This window comes from Lithobates pipiens, unplaced genomic scaffold, assembly GCF_037356315.1.
Source record: "Lithobates pipiens isolate NorthernLeopardFrog02 unplaced genomic scaffold, aLitPip1_a1.2 Scaffold_8, whole genome shotgun sequence".
NCBI classification, from domain to species: Eukaryota; Metazoa; Chordata; class Amphibia; order Anura; family Ranidae; genus Lithobates; species Lithobates pipiens.
Window position 1 is genome coordinate 521,304,044 of NW_027507903.1, and position 12,358 is coordinate 521,316,401.

Genomic DNA, 12,358 nt, shown 5'->3' on the forward strand with positions numbered 1-12,358 from the left:
CCAGATCTACTGCAGTGTTGCCCTTACTTCTACAAGCAATGACCAGAGTCCTTGTAGGATGGTTTATCTATAGAGGCAGTCCAATGCCCTAGATCTTCAGCCGGCTAATGTTGTGGCCTGTCTAGACAATAGTGCACATGGATATAGTCCCAGTGGAAATCTGCATGCAGTGATATGAGCTGTTGGTTAAGTGTCTAATCCTTAATCTCTGATAGAAGCAAACTGAAAATGGCCATATGGCCCTCTCACCAATCCAGAAATACAGTCGTAAATGTCATACTGCGCAGGTGCCGTCTGGTTTGGCCCAGTGCAACTCAGGTCCACAGTGTACCAGACTGCAACACTCCAGTGTTTGTATAGCAAAAGATTGTATCCTACAGAGACTCAGTCTTCCGGGTCTGTACATCCCATACCATTTTCACTCTCTGGCTCCCAGCTACGTGAGGCCTCGATCTCCATTCGGGCTACTGGCTTGTGTGAAGCAGATGCAAGCTTCAACAAAGAGATATGCTGCTCTGGTTACCCATGGGAAAAGACTGTGCTATTCAAACTGCAGCCTGGGAAATAAAGCAATTTTTCCCTCCCTTGTTGCTCCCACCTGGGAATTGTAGTCCAATGGTCAATAGAATTCCAAGGTATGGCTCTCTTCCTGAACTTCAATTCCCACATTCCACTGTGCTCAGCATAGAAGTCTTTGAAGCTCCCTGACTTTTCCATCTACTCCTGCTGGTGGGAAGCAGACAGTGAGATGAATCCAGCATATCAGTTCAGTGATAGTGTAAAGAGCCATTGTCATAGCTTGTTCATTATAGCCAAGTAACTTGTTCACAGTTCATCTGTGATTTTTTTTCTTTAGCTAGTATGTGGCTTCCTTTTTTAATAGTACGACTTTTAACTCTGAATGCCACTACAAATGTTTGCTTTGTGAGCTTATTCACTGACAGAAGGTCAATTTCAAGAGCAGGAACATATATTACATCTTGGATAGGTATCTTTCTGGTGACTGTCTAGTGTAGAGTGCAGTGCAGATAAACTTGCCATATTTCTTCTGACACCATATATGACACCATACAAGAAATTTTTATAATTGCTCATAAGACTCAAAACCAGAATCCATGCTCCAGGGGGAAAATTATGAAGCACCATCTTTAGAGTAAGGCACATTTAGGAGTTGTGACAAAGAAACTTAATAATTTTCCATACCACGCTCATAAATCATGTGTAAATTATACAATGAGTCCATAAACCACCATCAAATCTTCAATCCAAGAGAAAAAATTTAAAATATCAACAAAATATAGGTATGAATTGATGTGAAAAATATAATAAAACGAAGCTGCTGCCGCCGTCTTGGAGAAGCACACCTGTAGCCATGCTCAAGCTCAGTGGTGAGTATGGGGACCCATAACCCCTCCTACCCTGTGCCTTTATAATTAATACTGCGCCATATTGCCAAATATACACTTTTTCATCCTAGGCACATTGTTACACACATCCACTCCTGAAGACCGAGCTGAATCTCGCAAAATGTGTCGGGTAGTATGATGCCCGTGTGTATGACTGCTATTAAATCAATGTATCAATATTCCTTGTTTATGTATCTTTTTTAAATTGGCAATTGTTGGTGATATCTATGTATGTAAACAATTTTACTTGAATAAACCATATACTGTATTTACTACTGTTTTGTTTACTGATGGAAATGGTACCCACTCCATTTAAAGTCCCAGGGAGAACCCTTCATTTTTTTATATGTTACAGGGATGGAAGTGGGTTACTGGGGACACCAGACCTTTCCCCTTTTTCTATGCTGTGAAAAATATGTGCCGTCTTCCACTGATAAACAAGCAGATATCCTACTCACCAGACCGAAATGACACCCATTACAGGTAGTCAAATAGCGTGATGTAGCAATAAAGATGTTGGCGGATTTACAACTACTGGGGACCGTAACACCATTGAGGACACATCTTTATTGCTACATCATGCTATTTGACTACATGTAATGGGTGTAATTTCAGTCTGGTGAGTAGGATGTCTGCTTGATTAATTTACACATGATTTATGAGCGCAGTATGGAATATTATTAGGTTTCTTTGTCACATATTTAGACCTTTGGTCTCACTATGAGCTGCATTATTTATTATTATTATTATCAATATCATTGCTGTTAATTATTTATCCAGGGTGCGCGGCTATAGGTTTTTCCTATCTTGCTCACACACTTACGCCACGTACACACGATCGCACATTCCGACAACAAAATCCATGGGATTTTTTCCGATGGATGTTGGCTCAAACTTGTCTTGCATGCACACGGTCGCACAATGTTGTCAGAAATTCCGAATATCAAGTACGCGGGGACATATGAGTCGAGAAAATTGTTCAATAGCCAGTGCGGCTCTTCTTCTTGATTCTGAGCATGCATGGAACTTTGTGCATTGGAATTGTGTACACGGATTTTGTTGTCGGAAAATTTGAGATCCAGATCTCAAATTTTGTTTGTCGAAAATTCCAATAGAAAATGTCCGATGGAGCCTACACACGGTTGGAACTTCTGACAACAAGCTCCCATCTGATCACGTGTACGTGGCATTAGGGGTTGATTTACTAAAGGCAAATAGACTGTGCACTTTGTAAAGTGAAGTTGCACTCTGCAAGTGCAGTTGCTACAGAACTTAGCAAATGAGGGAAAGCTTCACTTTCAAAGAATACGCAATCACATGCAAGGAAAATAAAAATACAGCATTTTTGCTTGCACATGATTGGATGATGGAAGTCAACAGAGCTTCTCCTCATTTACTAAGCTTTGGAGCAACTGCACTTTTCAAAGTGCACAGTCTATTTGCCTTTAGTAAATCAACCCCTTAGTGTCAAGCATATTATATTTCTTCATTTGGCCTTTTGCTGTTTTTCTCGTTTGCCGATTCTTTCTAACTTTCTGAATTCTTCCATTTTCCTTTAAATGACCTGTCCTTTTGCACACAAAACATTTCCGTGTTTCATGCTGCATATTACTATTATTTTGGTTGTTGGTTCATTTAATTTTCACTGCTTGCACTTTCTATTTTTCATTTATAGTCATCCATATGCCTTTAACATATTCCCATGTAAGCTCGTCATCTGGATGATCATCAAGTTCTGTAACAAGTGTCTCATTGCTGTCTAGGAGACCATTATGCTATATGAATGTCTTTTATTTCTTAGTCTATTAGCTTAGTCTGGTATAGCTTTCCAATTAAAGTAGAACTATAGGCAAAACTTTTTTTTTTCATTTTGGATAGAGTAAGGGAGGGATATAACCCCTGTCAGATTTTTTCATCCTTTGTGTCCCATTGTGGAGATTTACCTTAATTTCCCATTCCATAGCCAAACAGGAAGTGATAGGAAATCCCTGCAAATAAAGGGAATTCCTTGGGACCCCCAGGTCAAGAGAACTAGTGTCCCTATTGGAAGATTTCCCCTCTATTACTTTTCTAGGGACAACCCAAAATTTGAGGGTCCCTTTTACGTTCACTTTCAATGATAATGGTAAATAGGACAAAGAGAGGGTGAATCTCCCTAATGGGGGGCACAGACAGCAATAAAAACTGACAGGTGCTGTAATCCTTCTTGTATCCAAAACAAAAAAAAAGTTTTGCCTTTAGTTATACTTTAAGTACAGTACATCAAGTGTATGCCATATTCCTTTTGCGGTTTCCCACTTGCATATGTTCACAGTTTGACCATTAGCTATGCTCAGGGATATATGCATTGCACATAGTTACATAGTCAGGTTGAAAAAAGACCATCTAGTCCAACCATAAAAATAAATAAATAAATAAAAAATAATATCAAACAATCCCATATACTCAATCCTATACTCAGGCCGCGTACACACGCGGGGACTGTTCGCTCAACTTTGTTCGTCAAACAGTTTCAGCGGACAGTCCGCTCAAAATTAGCATGGACGGACTTGCCCACACACGACGAACGAACAGTCCGCTGAAACCGTGCGCGATGACGTGAACGGCACGTACGACAGGACTAGAAAACGACGTCCTATACACTGCAATGCAACCTTCGGCGTGTAAATTCTTTCTGAGCATGCGCGAGACTTAGTTTGACGAACAAGCCTACACACGGGCGGACTGTCCGCTCAAACCAAGTTTCAGCGGACAGTTTTTCGGAATTTCCGAAAAACTTTGTTCGTCAGACTGTCCGCTGAAACTATCCGCTGAAGCCCACACACGAGCGGACTGTCCGCCGAAACACTGTTCAGCGGACAAAGTTGAGCGAACAGTCCCCGCGTGTGTACGCGGCCTGAGAGGCAATCAGTTTCCCCCTGGATCAACTTTACCTATAAATGTTAGTACCCAGTTATATTATGTACATTTAGGAAAGAATCCAGGCCTTTCTTAAAGCAATCTACTGAGCTGGCCAGTACCTCCTCTTGAGGGAGTCTATTCCACATTTTCACTCCTGTGAAGAAACCTTTCCTTGTTTGGAGATGAAATCTCTTTTCTTCTAGACGTAAAGCGCCCCCCCCCCGTCCTCTGTGTTGACCGTAAAGTGAATAACCCAATGCCAAGTTCACTATATGGACCCCTTATATATTTGTACATGTTGATCATATCCCCCCTTAAAGCGGAGGTTCACACAAAAATGCAACCTCCGCTTTTTGGAACCCTCCCCCCCTCCGGTGTCACATTTGACACCTTTCAGGGGGGAGGGGGTGCAGATACCTGTATAATACAGGGGCTTAATTATACCTGTATAATCTGGGCATAGACTCCCGCGGGAGTCTACGCATCTTCCCGCCCAACCGCTGTCTGAAAACACATGGGTCCCAGAGACAACAGGGACCATCTGTATTGCAGAGTGCGACTTGCGCATACGCAGTAGGGAACCGGGAAGTGAAGCCGCAAAATGGCGGCAGCAGGACCCGAGAGCCGAGCGACAGATCGGCTTCGGGTGACGACATCGCGGGCGCTCTGGACAGGTAAGTGTCCATATTTGAAAAGTCAGCAGCTGCAGAATTTGTAGCTGCTGACTTTAAAAAAAAAAAATTTCGGCAGACCTCCGCTTTAAACTCCTCTTCTCAAGAGAGAATAAATTCAGTTCCTCTAATCTTTACTCATACCTCTTATCAGTTTGGTTGCCCTTCTCTGCACTTTCTCCAATTCCCCAATATCCTTTTTGAGAACTGGTGCCCAAAACTGAACTGCATATTTTGATCTTTCTCTACTCATCTGTAGGTAGGATTGGTCTAGGCCATGGATATGCAAGTAGCCGACCTCCAGCTGTTGCAAAACTACAAGTCCCATCATGCCTCTGCCTCTGGGTGTCATGCTTGTGGCTGTCAGAGTCTTGCTATGCCTCATGGGACTTAGTAGTTCTGCAACAGCTGGAGGTCCGCTAATTGTGTGACCTTTTTAAGAACTGTTTTACTGTAACTCTTGCATGTATCGGTAGTGATGTTTAGTACTTTGGCATTGTCTGGGCACATAACCTGTTGGAAAGCTGCTGCAGATATGGCATAAGGCACACTACCACCTAGTGGCATGAGAATGGTTGTAGCACCTCTGTCTGCATAAACAGCATGTTAACAGAGGGAGAAGATTAGAAATGCCTGAAAAGAAAAAGTAATAGCAGGAATATAGGAAGTGTTTTTAAATATCAATAATAAGGACCCCCTATATAAAGCAGTAAAGTAAGAAAAATAAAACACATATATTAAGACAAAATGTATATTACAGAAAAATCAGTATTGATATTACGTTTGTTTTTTAACTTCTCTGATGGGGTGGACATGCAAATTAGTAATGTATGTCACATTGCTAGTTATGAAGTAGTTGCTACCACAGATGTGGAAAAATAAAACTCTCCTGTTGGAAATAAAAAAGTCGCAGCCCCTATAATATTGGATTATGTGAGAAGTGACAGTGACTTCATCTAATAAACTTATTATTACCACTAAATATAACAACACAACACATAATGAGAGGGAGCTGCCATCCCATTAAAACACAAAGGTTTTCCAGTGCAGTTTCTGCCAGTAGATGGTAATAGTTAACACATGCTCCTTACCCTCTCAATTCCCTCATGCATGTAGGTATCTCCACCTGGGAGAACTTTCTCTAGCTCTGACAGGCCTAGCTTGATTTGGTCTCTGTGAAAAAAAAAACAACAATCCATCAGGGTAATTGTTTATAAAAAAGTTTAAATAATTGAATGTGCCGTGGAATATCTATGGAATAGTAATGTTTTTCTGGGAAGTACAAAATTAATTATCACAATTATTTTGTACGTTATTCAGGTCCTGATGGGACAAAGTACATGTACAGTGCCTTGAAAAAGTATTCATACACCTTGACATTTTCCACATTTTGTCATGTTACAACCAAAAACGTAAATGTATTTTATTGGGATTTTATGTGATAGACCAACACAAAGTGGCACATAATTGTTAGGTGGAAAGAAAATGATAAATGGTTTTCAAAATTGTTTACAAATAAATATGTGAAAAGTGTGGCGTATATTTGCATTTAGCCCCCCTGAGGCAATACTTTTGTAGAACCACCTTTCACTGCAGTTACAGCTGCAAGTCTTTTTGGGGATGTCTCTACCAGCATTGCACATGTAGAGAGTGACACTTTTGCTCATTCTTCTTTGCGAAATAGCTCAAGCTCTGTCAGATTGGATGGAGAGCGTCTGGGAACAGCAATTTTCAAGTCTTGCCACAGATTCTCATTTAGATTTAGGTCTGAATTTTGACTGGGCCATTCTAACACATGATTATCCTTTAACCGCTTGCGGACTAGCCACCACAATTTTACTGCGGCAGGTTGGCTCTGCTGCGCAAAATCGCGTTATTGTACGTGATCTCGCGAGGTCCGTTTAGCGGGCATGCCACAAGCTCTGTGAGTCCAACCTCTGGGATACCCGCATTCGTCGCATGGAGAGAGGAAGAATGGGGAAATGCTGATGTAAACAAGCATTTCCCCATTCTGCCTAGTGACACTGACACTGATCACCGCTCCCTGTAATCGGGAGTGGTGATTAGTGTCATGTCACACATAGCCCACCCCCCCACAGTTAGAACACATCCCTAGGACACACTTAACCCCTGCAGTGCCCCCTCCTGGTTAACCCATTCACTGCCAGTCAGATTTACACAGTAATGTGAATGGTCCCAAAATAGCGCCAAAAGTGTCCGATGTGTCCGCCATAATTTTACAGTCACGATAAAAATCGCTGATCGCCGCCATTACTAGGAAAAAAAAAATATTAATAAAAATTCCATAAAACTATCTCCTATTTTGCACATGCTATGACTTTTGCGCAGACCAATCAATAAACGCTCATTGCGATTTTTTTACCAAAATGTGTAGAAGAATACGTATTGGCCTAAACTGAGAAAAAACATTTTTTATATATTTTTGGGGGATATTTATTATAGCAAAAAGTAAAAAATTTAGCTTTTTTTTCAAAATTGTTGCTCTTTTTTTTGTTTATAGCACAAAAAATAAAAAATGCAGAGGTGATCAAATACCACCAAAAGAAAGCTTGATTTGTGGGGAAAAAAGGATGTCAGTTTTGTTTGGGAGCCACGTCGCCCAACCGAGCAATTGTCAGTTAAAACGACACAGTGGCCAATCGCAAAAAGTGCTCTGGTCTTTGGCCAGCCAAATGGTCCGGGGCTGAAGCGGTTAATCCAAACCATCCATTGTAGCTCTGGCTGTATGTTTAGGGTCGTTGTCCTGCTGGAAGGGGAACCTCCGCCCCAGTCTCAAGTCTTTTGCAGACTCTAACAGCTTTTCTTCTAAGATTGACCTGTATTTGGCTCCATCCATCTTCCCATCAACTCTGACCAGCTTCCCCTTGTCCCTGCTGAAGAAAAGCATCCCCACAACATGATGCTGCCACCACCAGGTTTCAGTATGGGATGTGCAGTGCTAGTTTTCTGCCACATATAGCATTTTGCCTTTTGGGAAAATAAGTTACATTTTGGTTTCATCTGACTAGAGCAACTTTTTCCACATGTTTTCTGTCCCCCCCCACATGGCTTCTCGCAAACTGCAAACGGAACTTCTTATGGCTTTCTTTCAGCAATGGCTTTCTTCTTTTCACTCCTCCATAAAAGTCAGATTTGTAAAGTGCACGACTAATAGTTTTCCTGTGGACAGATTCTCCCACCTGAGCTGTGGATCTCTGCAGCTCCTCCAGATTTACCATGGGCCTCTTGGCTGCTTCTCTGATTAATGCTCAATTTTCCAGCATGTCCTTTTAGGTGGACGGCCATGTCTTGGTAGGTTTGCAATTGTGCGATACTCTTTCCATTTTCAGGTGGTGGATTGAACAGTTCTCCATGAGATGTTTAAAGCTTGGGATATTTTCTATAACCTAACCCTGCTTTAAACTTCTCCACAACGTCATCCCTGACCTGTCTGTTGTGTTCCTTCGCCTTCATGATGCTGAGAGAACCAGGGGTGTCCAGGGAGGATGATTGTGAGCTGTTGCAGAGAGAAGTCAGGGCAGGGCAGGAATAAGATTTTGTCATAGAGGTATTCAGTAGCAAAACAGAGAAGAGGAGCATATAAGTGCCAAAGCTTTTTACAGGTAACTGTTTGCTGGTTGGAAAGAAAATCGCTCGACTGACTGTGTCAATGGGGGAATCACTCCTGCAGCACTATTGTGGTACTGCCTCCAATTATCACTGCTGGTGGCTATGGCAGCTGCCAGTAATCGCATGCAAAAAATCTGACAGGCTTTTTGTACTAAGGTCGATCAATGGATCAACTTCAGTACAGCCATCTTGCCCATAGATGGATCTAAACTCGTCTGGTCCCTGCTGAACCTACCGAGATTCAACCCACCTATGGCCAGCTTAAGAGTGTGTACCCATTGTGCTAGGTCAAAAGATGAGGTTAGGTTGAGAAGTAGTTTAATATTAGATTAAAAGTTTCATTAACATTTAATATTTAGTTGCATATGCACAACCCCAATCCCACCTTTACTTTATTCCGTTATGCTAGTCATGTTGTTTCGGTACTCACCTGTCATCAGTCAGACGCATTAGGGTTGAGCCTCTCGTTGAAAAGACAATGAAGGACATTCTGAGTTGTGGGCTGTAAATAATAAAATGAAAAAAAAAACATTTTTTTAAATAGATATATAAAGAAAATGCCTTGTTTTACATGCCAAAGGCTTTGTATATCAACCTAGCACAGCCTAATTGAGGAGAACCTTTAGCCTACTGACTGGACAATGAACAAGCAGCAGCACATGAGTCAACTCTGTTCCCTCCCTTTGTCAGCTCATGTGTATTCTAATAAAGCCTTATTGGCTGCAGAGTTCTGCCCCTCCCAGTCTATGCAGGAGACTTCATGAGTCCGATATCAACACATATAGAGGTACTAAACTAGTTTCATAATTTCTTTTTAATTAATATATAACCAAATGAATCTCCCTATAGCTTAACTTTAAGGCCTCATGCACACGGGAGTCTGAATTTATGCCCAAACTATGCTCAAATTAGAATTCCTTTTGCATGCTTGAGCACGCATTTAAGGGTATGGGTAAATAATGCTCAATGCTTCTCTCCAAATGCACCTTTGTTGTGTTTTTGTTAGTTTTTATGCCTGTAAACTCTTCTCTCCAAATATGCATGTAAACACAGGCTAACATAGCCTAACCACCTGTATAAGAGGTGCTTGCAATCTTAAGGGTTTTTACAGTTTTTTAGAGATAGATAGATAGATAGATAGATAGATAGATAGATAGATAGATAGATAGATAGATAGATAGATAGATACTCTGTTTCCCCTAAAATAAGACCTAGCCTGATTGTCGGTGTTGGCTGCAATATAAGCCCTACCACCCAAATAAGCCCTATCCTGTTTCCTCAAAAATAAGCCCTACCCTGAAAAGAAGACCTACAAGGACTTTAACTAGGGCTTATTTGGGGGGTAGGGCTTTTATTGCAGCTATCACCGACAATCACACTAGGTCTTATTTTAGGGGAAACAGGGTAGATATGTATTTAGGGCAGTTGATCCTCTTCCCCAGCCCCCATCGCTCTTCTGCCCCCTCCCCCTGCAGAAATGCTGAACTGGGCAGCTGTGAGCGTGACTCTATTCCGCCCTCCCATGTGGGTTGTTGTAGGGGACAAATGCAGGTAGCGTTGCAGTCTTCTGCCTTCCTTGCTGGTACACTGTATACACAAAAAGCCAGGCTGAAAGCAGGAGTGGGTCTGTGTGCAGTCTCATTCCCCTGCTCACCCCTTTCATTAGGATCTGTGTAGAGTGGGCATTGTAATTTCCTGTTCCCTTTTACAGACCTATTGTCAGAAATTCATGGGACCAGAGTCAAGGAGAGGTGCCAAGAGGACCTACTTCTTTGCCTGTCCACTAGAGAGAGGATGGATCTGCATGTGAGTCTGCCAAAGCTATAAAGAAAAAACCTGTGCACTGCCAAATAGTGTGATGAAACGGAAGTGTTAAAGAGAAAGTAAACTCCCCTTGTTTGTTTGTACCTACTGTATAGGCAAGCCTTTAAAGAGGAAGTAAACCCTGATGATTTTACTTCCTCTTTGATTCCCTGCAAAGGTAAAGCATAATGGGCTACTATACATTGCATAGTAGTCCATTATGTGTCACTTACCTGACACAGGAGCCAGCAAAGTCACCGCTGTCTCCTGTAGTTCTGAGCGTCCATCTTCTTGGTGGGTCTCGCTGCTTTGGAGCTGTGATTCGCCGGAGCAGCAATGAAGTCACTCCCGCGCATGCGCACGGGAGCCGACACTCGCGGCATATCACCGCGATCTGCGGCTTACCCAGTGCGCCTGTGCGTCGCTGTCTACAGCGCATGTGCCGTAGACAGCGGTGGCTGTCTTCAGATAAATATCTCCTAAACCGTATAGGTTTAGGAGATATTTCTTGGACCTACAGGTAAGCCATAATCTAGGCTTACCTGTAGGTCAAAGTGGTTTACAACCACATTAATAAGGCTTACCTATAGGTACTGTAAATATCTCCTAAACTTGCACCATTTAGGAGATATTTAATGTATACTGCGGTGACTATGTTATCGGTTCATGCGCTCTGAAGGAACAGCCACCTGTGCCGTGACCGGCGGCTCCCACGCGGATGCGCGAGAGTGACGTCATTGCAGCTCTGACCAATCACAGTGCTGGAGCCTGAAAACCCAGAAAAAAACACGGGGAAGATGTTGGCCAGGTCAACAGCATGCGGGAACCGCTGCGGGGCTTTGTTCTAAGGCACAGTTGTCAAACACAAGGCCTGTGGGCCGAATCCGGCCCTCCAGGCCATTTCATGTGGCCCTCGCACCTCTCCTGCAGCTGCAGGAGAGCTCCAGCCCTCCTTTGGTCCTCCTCCAGACCCCTACTTTCTGCTTTCAAGCAATGCATCCAGATTCTTCCCAGCAGCAGCATAAGGAAAGGGGGTGCACTCTCATGTTAGGGAGAGTAGGAGACTCAACTTCTGATGATGGGGTGGCTCTTGACATCTAATGTAAGGGGAGGGGATGTGCTGGACATCTAATGTTACAGATACAACTGGCCCTTTTGAGGACAATCATAATGCTGATGCGGTTCACGATTAAATTGAGTTTGACACCCCTGTTCTATGGTATGTATTTCATAATGAGCTAGTATGCAAAGCATTCTAGCTCCTTTTGTTTTTGTGTTGTAGGTCTTTTTTTCATGAGGGTTTACAAGCTCTTTAGTATGTGTTGACCTGACAGCTGCTGTAATCACTGAATCTGTGTTCCTCATATAAAATAGAAAATATAAATGAAAAGTATTGTGCTGCTGTGATATACCAATGTATACAATTAATAAAATACTATATGAATATCAAAAAAGTGATTAAAAATAACTTTCTTATTAAAAGACTAATAATCTTAGATATTCCAATATTATCCAGTTATTCCAAATTAACATAATAATTGTCCAGTGCTAAAAAGTCCAAGCAACACTATTTATTAGTGCATTATAAGTGTTCAATTGGTTAGATAATTCACTCACTGTGTCTCCTTTTTAAGTATAAATTATACTTTATATAAGTCTGCCAAAGCTGCCCACAGAGAGTTTAAGAGAAAGAGAGAGATGCTGTGTTTTTGGGATCAAAGTTGAGCGGTTGCACCCTGTGTAAGGATCTGATTAGACTGGAACAACGGGACGTGATGGGTAGGGCCTGTTGAACGCCAAACCTTTTGGGACCAGACTTGTCACCTGCCAGGAGGGGTGAGCTGAATCACTTGCTTTAAACACTCGCTACACACTGCTAACACATTGGAGACTGTTCCTATTTGCCAGCCCACCCACCATTCTTTGCCAACACTCTTAAAGGGACCA

At 42.2% G+C, this 12,358-nt stretch overlaps 1 protein-coding gene across 1 annotated transcript in view; it reads right to left on the minus strand.

Moving 5' to 3' along the window:
• The window catches only part of ANTXR1 (ANTXR cell adhesion molecule 1), a 297,188-nt gene that overhangs the window by 201,175 nt on the left and 83,655 nt on the right, over positions 1 to 12,358 (minus strand). Inside the window, exons 3-4 of the mRNA XM_077469472.1 lie at positions 9,039 to 9,110; positions 6,070 to 6,151 (exon numbers count right to left, since the gene is read on the minus strand). Coding sequence (XP_077325598.1) covers positions 6,070 to 6,151; positions 9,039 to 9,110 — 154 coding nt within the window. The remainder of the gene's footprint in view (positions 1 to 6,069; positions 6,152 to 9,038; positions 9,111 to 12,358) is intronic.